This window comes from Copadichromis virginalis, linkage group LG19, assembly GCF_057382275.1.
Source record: "Copadichromis virginalis isolate Kocher_CV1m ecotype Utaka linkage group LG19, C_Virginalis_male_GT1.1, whole genome shotgun sequence".
Taxonomy (NCBI): Eukaryota; Metazoa; Chordata; class Actinopteri; order Cichliformes; family Cichlidae; genus Copadichromis; species Copadichromis virginalis.
Genome location: NC_140636.1, coordinates 3,948,739 through 3,958,357, shown reverse-complemented (window position 1 = coordinate 3,958,357; position 9,619 = coordinate 3,948,739). Strand labels below are relative to the sequence as shown.

The 9,619-nt window shown below is 45.9% G+C and overlaps 1 protein-coding gene across 1 annotated transcript; it reads left to right on the top strand.

The window, feature by feature from the left end:
- Positions 1-326: 326 nt before the first annotated feature.
- Positions 327-6,391, top strand: LOC146685387 (uncharacterized). Its single transcript, XM_085442398.1, has one exon. It carries the CDS (start codon positions 327-329, stop codon positions 6,081-6,083), a length of 5,757 nt encoding a protein of 1,918 aa, XP_085298524.1. The 3' UTR covers positions 6,084-6,391.
- Positions 6,392-9,619: the final 3,228 nt, after the last annotated feature.

The following is a 9,619-nucleotide window of genomic DNA, read 5'->3' as shown; positions in this document are numbered from 1 at the left end:
GGAAGCTGGTCGCTTGTTAGCCTGCAGAATATGTTGTTGCTCTTTAAAACGTTTCTGCCTTGGAGAGTTATTGCTTTTTTACGGGAAGAAAAGAATATCAATCATTGAACTACTGACGAAGTAAAAAGCCTTAAACTTACTTCCGCCTCCAATGTTCATTGAAACCGTTAGCTGTCTGTCAAGTTGGGCAAAGGGACGCACAATAAGGACAGAACAGTAAAAAAGCAGCTTCTCAGCGAGCAGAGATAATCAAAGACAGCAACTTTGTCTGCCAGCACGTCTCATCTCTACTACTGCTTACGCTTGCCACACAGCAGCATTGTGGGATGGAGGACACACAAGCCACAAAAGAAATAACGCAGCTGTCGGCTCTAGAGACCAGGTCAGTGGCCTCTATAGCATCGAGTGGATCATCAGCCAGTCGAGCCGCTGCTGCAGCTCGTGCTAAACTGGAGGCAGCTCGCGCACGAGCCGATTATGCCAAAATAGAGTCAGAAATGATGATTGAAAAGGCTCGCATAGAAGCCAAATTGAACACTTTACAGTATGAAAAGGAGGTAGCAGCAGCTATGGCTGAAGCCAGCATCCTTGAGGTTGCAGCAGAGGAGTCTGTCAAAACTGAAAGGAAACCAGCCTTTGAAGAGACTGCTGAAAGGACACGGCAGTATGTGGAGCAGCATCTACAGCCAACCAAGAGTGCTAAACCAGAGGAAGAGCATAGAGAGTCAACTGTTCATGAGCTGAAGCCCACGATTCAACCCAGGCAAAGCTTTGGTACTCCATATGTTGAATCTCACTTGTTCAAAATGAGAAACAAAGCCATTCCAACATCAGGGCTATCTCAGGAACCAAAGTCTGGTATTTATCCCCACTCAACACCGCACCCACCAGAGAGCACAAGGGAAAGGTCGCCTGATCGAGTCACACCTCAACTCCTACCAGATGGCAGTGCTCAGGTGGGTGATATAGCAAGGTACTTGGCACGGAGGGATCTTATTAATGCTGGTCTCACAAAGTTTGATGACTGCCCTGAAAATTACTGGGCGTGGAAATCCTCCTTTCTGAATGCAATCAGTGGACTAAAACTCAGCCCCAGTGAGGAGTTGGACCTCCTTATTAAGTGGCTAGGGCACGACTCAGCACGGCATGTGAAAAGAATAAAGACGGTGCATGTCTGTCATCCTGAAGTTGGACTGGACAAAGCCTGGGAGCGCTTGGAGGAATGTTTTGGCTCTCCAGAGATAATTGAAAAAACACTGTTCGACAGGCTTACAAACTTCCCAAAGGTCAGTAGCAAAGATCCTGTTAAGCTGAGAGAGCTTAGTGACCTGCTGCAAGAGGTTGAGGCAGCAAAATCAGAGGGTTATCTCCCAGGGCTAAGCTATCTTGACACTGCACGTGGTGTCGCTCCAATTGTGGACAAGTTACCACACAATATCCAGGAAAAGTGGCTCTCTCAGGGTTTTAGGTATAAAGTTGACCATAGTGTCATTTTTCCGCCATTTTCCTTTCTCTGTGACTTTGTCTGCAGAGAGGCACAAGCCCGCAATGATCCAGGCTTCAGGCTCTTAGCATCTACAACAGACCACTTTAGATCAGATACTACAGTGAGGAAGACCTATAAGGGTTTGGTCTCTGCTCACAAGACGGAAATATCACAGGGGAAAGCTGGCCAAGACAGCGTGAGAGAGCAAACCTGTGATGTGGAAAGGCAGTGCCCTATTCATAAAAAGCCACATCCCCTCAAGCGCTGCAGAGGGTTTCGCAATAAACCCATTGAGGAGCGTAAGACCTTCCTCAAGGACAATGGTATCTGTTTTAGATGCTGTTCTTCCACTAGTCACATGGCCAAGAACTGTAACACAACAATCAAGTGTACAGAATGTGAAAGCAGGAATCATATCTCTGCCCTTCATCCAGGACCACCTCCTGCAACTCTCTTTGGTCATGGCGGGGAGGGCACAGAAGAGACAACTCAGCCTTCTATAACATCGACTTGTACCGAAGTTTGTGGAGAGGCTCAGAAAGGAAGATCCTGTTCTAAGATCTGCTTGGTAAAGGTTTTCCCAAAAGCGCAGCCAGAGCGAGTGACAAAGGCTTATGTCGTGCTCGATGATCAGAGTAATCGGTCACTTGCCAGGTCAGAGTTTTTTGATGTTTATGGCATAGAGGGGTCAGAGTCTCCATTCACACTTCGTACATGTGCGGGAACAACAGAAATGATGGGTAGAAGAGCTACAGGCTTTGTAGTGGAGTCACTAGACGGAGCCACATCAGTCACGCTGCCGACAATAATTGAATGTAATAACATTCCGAGTAACAGAGCTGAGATACCTACCCCTGAGGTGGCAGCAGAACATGCTCATCTAAGGCCAATAGCCCATCTCATCCCACCACTCGATCACAAAGCTGAGATCCTCCTTTTACTTGGACGTGACCTACTTAGTGTCCACAAAGCGAGGCAGCATAGAAACGGTCCTCACAATGCCCCATATGCACAGAAACTGGACCTGGGATGGGTCATCATTGGTGATGTCTGTTTAGGTGATGCTCACAAGCCTGCAGCTGTGGATGCCTATCATACTAATGTGCTTGAGAACAATCGCCCATCCTATTTCAGACCATGTCCAAATATGGTTCATATCAAAGAGAATTATGGGTCCAAGTCTGAGCGTAAAGCCTTCCCTACCACCGAAACACCTATAGTTAAGGCATGCACTCTTGGAAGCACCATCTTTGATACATCCGAGGACGATAACAAAATCGGCCTTTCTATTGAAGACAAACTGTTCCTAGAGGTCATGAAGAGAGAGATGTTCATAGATGACAGCAACAGCTGGGTGGCGCCACTTCCATTTAAGGGACCTCGCCAGTGGCTGCCCAACAATCGCGACCAGGCCGTCAAACGCTTATCCTCTCTTCAGCGCACCCTTGAAAAAAGGCCTGAAATGAAGAGGCATTTCTTTGCTTTCATGCAGAACATATTTGATCGTGACCATGCTGAACTGGCTCCTCCACTTGAGGTGGGCAAGGAGTGCTGGTACTTACCTACGTTTGGGGTGTACCATCCTCAGAAGCCGGATCAGATCAGGGTTGTGTTTGACTCAAGTGCAAAGTGCCATGGCGTCTCTCTCAATGATGTTCTCCTCTCTGGACCTGACCTCAATAATAGCTTATTGGGAGTATTGTTGAGGTTCAGACGTGAAACTGTTGCAGTAACCGCTGACATTGAACAGATGTTTCACAGTTTCATTGTAAGAGAGGACCATCGAAACTATTTGCGCTTCCTCTGGCATGAAGACAACAATCCTGCCAATGACATCTGTGAGTATCAAATGAAGGTTCACGTGTTTGGCAACAGCCCCTCACCATCCGTAGCTATATACGGCCTTCGATGTGCAGCAGCTCATGGTGAAGAGGAATTCGGATCAGATGCACGACGCTTCATTGAGAGGGAGTTCTACGTTGACGATGCGCTTATGTCAAGGCCCACAGCCAGTGAATCTATTGATCTAATGAAGAGAGCACAGGAAATGCTTGCCACATCTAACCTTCGCCTGCATAAAATAGCATCAAACAGCTCTGAGGTTCTTGATGCGTTTTCTCCAGATGACCGTGCAAAGGGGCTTAAAGAGCTAAATCTGGAGACTGATGTGACACCTACACAGCGAAGTCTTGGTCTGATATGGGACCTAAAGAAAGACGCCTTTACCTTTCGAGTAGCAGAGACAGTGAAGCCCTTTACAAAGCGAGGTGTTTTAGCTACAATCAATGGTCTTTTTGATCCCTTAGGATTTGCTTCACCGGTTACAATCCAGGGAAAGATGCTGCTGAGAGAACTTTCAAGTGAGGCCCTAGACTGGGACACTCCACTGCCTAGAGAAAGGGAGGCCGAGTGGGATACATGGAAAGAATCTCTTGTCGATCTCAAGAATGTACATATTCCAAGGACCTACGCTTCTGCTACGATGTCAACAGCAATCAGAAAAGAGTTACACATCTTTTCAGATGCCTCCACTAAAGCCATTGCAGCAGTTGCTTTCCTAAAGACCACTGGCGAAAATCAGAACCATCAGGTGGGCTTCGTTCTAGGGAAAGCAAAATTGGCCCCACAATCTGCTCATACAATTCCAAGACTGGAATTGGGAGCTGCTGTTTTAGCTGCAGAGCTTGCTGAAGTCATCACAAGTGAACTGGACCTAAATCTTGAGGCAGTTGAATTCTACACAGACAGTCGTGTGGTTTTAGGCTATATAAGCAACCAGACGAAGAGGTTCTATGTATATGTTGGCAACAGGGTGCAGCGAATCAGGAGGATTTCAGGACCAAAACAATGGCACTATGTCCCTACGAGCTCTAACCCTGCTGACATAGGCACACGCTCGGTGCCTGCCGCCATGCTTGGTGACAGTGCCTGGCTTAAAGGACCTGCCTTCTTGTTACAAGCTAGTGTTACAAGAGAAGCTGAAACCTATGACCTTGTGGACCCCGAGTTGGATGATGAAATACGCAGCTTTGTCACTCACACGAGTAATGATGGGTCTCTGCTTGGATCGCAAAGGTTCAGACGTTTTTCCTCTTTGAAGAAACTCCTCAAGGCCCTTAGTTTGCTCATTCATATTGCAAAGGTCTTCAAGAGCAAAGATGAAGGTCCCTCTTGCAGTTCATGGCATCATTGCAAACAGTCTCGCACAGCAGAGGAACTGACAAAGGCTGAGATTGTCGTCATCAAAAGTGTGCAGAAGGAAATGTTTGAGGAGGAACTTGCCTGTATTGCTAATGGTAAAGACATACCAAAACACAGCTCTTTACAAAAACTCAGTCCCTACTGTGATGATGAAGGACTCTTGAGGATAGGTGGAAGGCTCAAACACGCCAACATCGACTACAAGGAGAAACATCCTCTCATTATTCCAGGTGGTAGCCATGTTGCCAAGTTGATAGTAGAACACCATCACCAGCGAGTAATGCATCAGGGACGGGTGTTCACAGAAGGTGCAGTCCGTACTGCTGGATATTGGATTACAGGAGCAAGGAGGCTAATCAAGCAGATTATCCACAACTGTATCACCTGCAACAGACTTAGGAAGAAAGCAACTGAGCAAAGAATGGCAGATCTGCCTTCTGATCGTATCAGCACCGAACCTCCTTTCACCTTCGTGGGTTTGGATGTATTTGGCCCTTGGTCTGTGGTCACAAGGCGCACAAGAGGAGGCCAGGCAAATAGCAGAAGGTGGGCTGTTCTTTTTACGTGTCTTAGCACACGTGCTGTGCACATTGAACTGATTGAGTCGATGGACGCATCAAGTTTCATCAATTCCCTGCGTCGATTCTTCAGTTTGAGAGGGCCTGTTAAGCAGATTCGATCCGATTGTGGGACTAATTTCGTTGGTGCTTGCCGGGAGCTAGGTTTCACACTGACAGATCCCGACGTGTCAAGCATTAAAACATACCTGGGAGAAGAGGGATGCACCTGGATCTTTAATCCACCTCACTCTTCTCATATGGGAGGAAGCTGGGAACGTATGATAGGATTGTCGCGACGTATCCTGGATGCAATGCTTCTCCAAACCCCGCACTCTCACTTGACACATGAGGTGCTTTCTACTCTAATGGCAGAGGTAACAGCCATCATTAATGCTAGACCTTTGTCTCCTATCACAACAGATCCTGACACACCCTTCCTGTTGACACCTTCCATGCTTCTCACTCAGAAGGTGTGCACTCCTCTTCCCCCTCCGGGAAGTTTTATTGAGAAGGATCTCCATCGACAGCAGTGGAGGCAAGTTCAACACCTTGCAAACACATTTTGGACCAGATGGAGACGGGAGTACTTAGGGACACTGCAAAGCCGGAACAAGTGGCAACGTAACCATACAAACCTCAAGGTGGGAGATTTGGTGCTCATCAAAGACGCACAAGCGAGGCGGAATGAATGGCCAATGGGACTTGTCAACCAGATCTTCCCGGATAAGGATGGCAGGGTCAGGAAGATTGAAGTGAGGGTCTCGAGAAATGGAACTATTAATACTTACCTGAGACCTGTGTCAGAGACAGTGTTATTGATGTCCCCAAAGGACTGAGAAGTATGTGTGTCATGATGGTAAACATTGTATTCAGATATAATCTGTAAAATCTTGCAGTTTATGATGTTTCAGTTGGTTCATAATGGTATTTTACAATACCAGACGGGGAGTGTTATGACATGCATAGGTTCTTTCTCTTCAGCACCCTCTGCTGGTCATAGTGGAAATACTCACCAGCTTTTATTTTGGTGGGGTTTTTCTGTGTTCCTGTGGGTAGAGGAAACAGGAAGCTGGTCGCTTGTTAGCCTGCAGAATATGTTGTTGCTCTTTAAAACGTTTCTGCCTTGGAGAGTTATTGCTTTTTTACGGGAAGAAAAGAATATCAATCATTGAACTACTGACGAAGTAAAAAGCCTTAAACTTACTTCCGCCTCCAATGTTCATTGAAACCGTTAGCTGTCTGTCAAGTTGGGCAAAGGGACGCACAATAAGGACAGAACAGTTATGGTTCAAAAATATTGGAGATGGACACCAGAGGAAAAACCCACAATAACAACACTGGTCCGGTCGGGTTGAGTCAAACGATGATTTAATGATCACACACGTGGGAGATGGACACTGTATGCAGACAGTCTCAGATCTCATCTCAAAAAACACATCACCATAGTTTTATGAAATCAGGGTATTAGAACGCCCCCTCATGCGTAGTGACAGGTGTAATACAATCAATGTTGACAATTTTATTTAACACAAAGAATAACATTGTCTCCTTCCCGAGGGCAGATGCTAACTGCCCCCGTCTCCTGGAACCGTCTGTACCCTGCTAAGACACAACATGGCAGCTACAAGGACTCTTTCATTTATTAAGACCATCAGTGTGTATTGCTCTAAATCAAGTATATAATATTAAATGAATATTGCTGGATCAGCTACTTCTACTTAAAACATATTAAAACATGACTAAGCACAAAATCACCAAGAATAACATCTTATAAGTGCTGTGTAAGCGCGTGCGGCCTTCCAAGCTCAAAGCCTTTGCCCTCCATAGATCAGCCAGACTCGCGCTGGCTGTAGCTTTTAACCTTTAATTACCTTGAGCACAACTCTAGAATGAGCAACAAACTGCAATGTGTATGGAATGATCATGGTTACATCTGCAATGGAAAATCATGTTATTATTCTGGTACCTGTAAAAAAGATCAAACTAAAGTTATCACCATCACTGTAATGCAAAGAATAATGTAAGATCAAAAACTTCAATTCATGCTTAATGCAAAGCTGGTTATATACTTCTAATGAACTAATAATGGCATATTAAAATATTAAATGATAATGAGAAAAACATCCCCTCCTTATTCTACACGACCAAATACAGACAGTGGGGAAGAGGATTAGCTCCCAAGCTAGCAAGGAATACATATTCATGCTATCATTTATGGCGCCTAAAACACATTTATGACACACACATACTACACACTTATAACATCTTACAAAAACAGGCTCAATAATGACAATAACTGAATTAAAATCGCAATCATAAACATCAGGGTGGTTAAATATGAATTATGTGTGCTTTAAGGTGCTGGAAAGAAATGACACCCACCTCTCCCACAGGGGAATTGTAGAAAAAGGGGAGAGGCAAAAGGGGTACACTGTATTTATAGTATTGCACCAAAGAAGAAGAAAAGAATGAGGAGGGGCTCTAACTGATAATGAACACAACTACAGGCTTGGAGGTCCTAAAAGTCAGGTATAAAAGGAGAAGTTTGGGGGTTTAGAACACATTTTGTGTAATTATAACAATGTTATTTATGACTCTGTTACATTCACCCCCCAAGAATTACACAAAATCCTAAAGGGTACACCAAAAAAAAATATAAACCCACAATAACAGATACAGTGGCCTCAAACAAATTCACATCGCATATACAATGAATTAGATCAGCAACATAGCTTCCTCCAAGGAGGATAAGAGACCTGAGACCTGCTCGGCACCTAGCAAGATCCCAGGACTTTCTATAGACAAAATGAGGTGCCATTTACACCACACAAAACAGGCCATAATATCTATGGGCGTCACTATCAGACTGCACAGACTGACAAAATACAATGAACTCTGTGCCTGTATTATTCTTTTCCAAAAACAATAGCAATGAAAAACATACAGAAATAAGCAAATTCACACATCAATAACCGCTGCTTGAACAGGTTCAACACCAAGGAGTGTTTCAAGTTGAGCCATTGATTCAATCAAGCGACGAACTGGTTTAATGATTCTACCAAAACGTGTGGTAAGTCCTTGATCCACGTCCACATTTTTGGGTTCAAGAGAATGAAAAGTGTGGGACGGGAAAGCAGCAGGGGAGCCTGGGGAGGCTCCATCACCAGCCAGCCCACCAAGATCAGAAACACCCATTATGGGAGGGGTCCCATGAACGCCATCTTCGACCGGGTCAGCGGCAGATTGCTGATGGATCCATGATAGTGTGCGGTCATCACACTCGCCAATGCTGGAGACGGAATCCACAGTCCAGGTGGCAGGAGGTACAGCTCCTGTTACCCCAAAAGATGTCACAGACCCATCCAGGTCAGACTCAGCGGGGCCACTGACAACGCTCACAGCAGGATGTGCAGCATCGTCATTCAGTGTTGTGTCCAAGGGCAAAAAGTTAACTTGAAGGAGCAGGTTGCGATGCACCACACGCTCATGACCTTCTTTGTCTCTGATACGGCAGATGTGAAGAGCAGGATCCAAGTCAACTACCGTGTACACAACAGGTTCCCATTTGTCAGAGAGCTTCCTTTTTCCTCTGACTCCCTTGTTTGCCAACAACACCTGGTCCCCTAGTGAAAGAGGCAGACCCTTCACTTTTCTGTTGTACTGGTCAGACTGGTGTCTCTGCTCCATTGTGCTGTGTTCCTGGGCTCGGAGCATGGCAGAGCGCAGGTCATCCATCAGTGACTTGACATAGGTATCATAGTCACAAATGGTGTCATCATGAAGGACATCCCGAAACATGAGGTCAACTGGCAACCTTGGCACCCTCCCAAACATCAGGTAGAATGGCGCAAAGCCGGTGGTCTCGTGTGCCGTACAGTTATACACAAACGTCATGGACTGTATCATCTGCGGCCATTTCTGCTTACATCTGGGGGGGAGGGACCGTAACATGTTTCCAAGGGTGCGATTAAATCTCTCTGTGGTACCATTACCCATGGGGTGGTATGGTGAAGTGTGGGATTTGGCAACGCCACCCAAAACCAGAAGCTCTGCAAGCAGCTCACTCTCAAAACTAGCTCCCTGGTCAGAGTGAATGCGCTGAGGGAAGCCATACACACAGAAGAATCCATCCCAGAGCTTTTTAGCGACTCTCTTAGCTGTCTGATCCTGGCATTGGAATGCATGTGCTAATTTTGTGAAGTGGTCAGTAATCACAAGGACATCCACAGACTTGTTGTTGCTGTCCTCAGCTGACCAGAAGTCAATGCACACAAGTTCCAGTGGAGCACAGGTCTTAATGCTTTCCAACGGGGCCCTAGCTGCTGGCTCTGGGGTCTTGCTGAGAACACACCTGCGGCAATTTCTCACATGA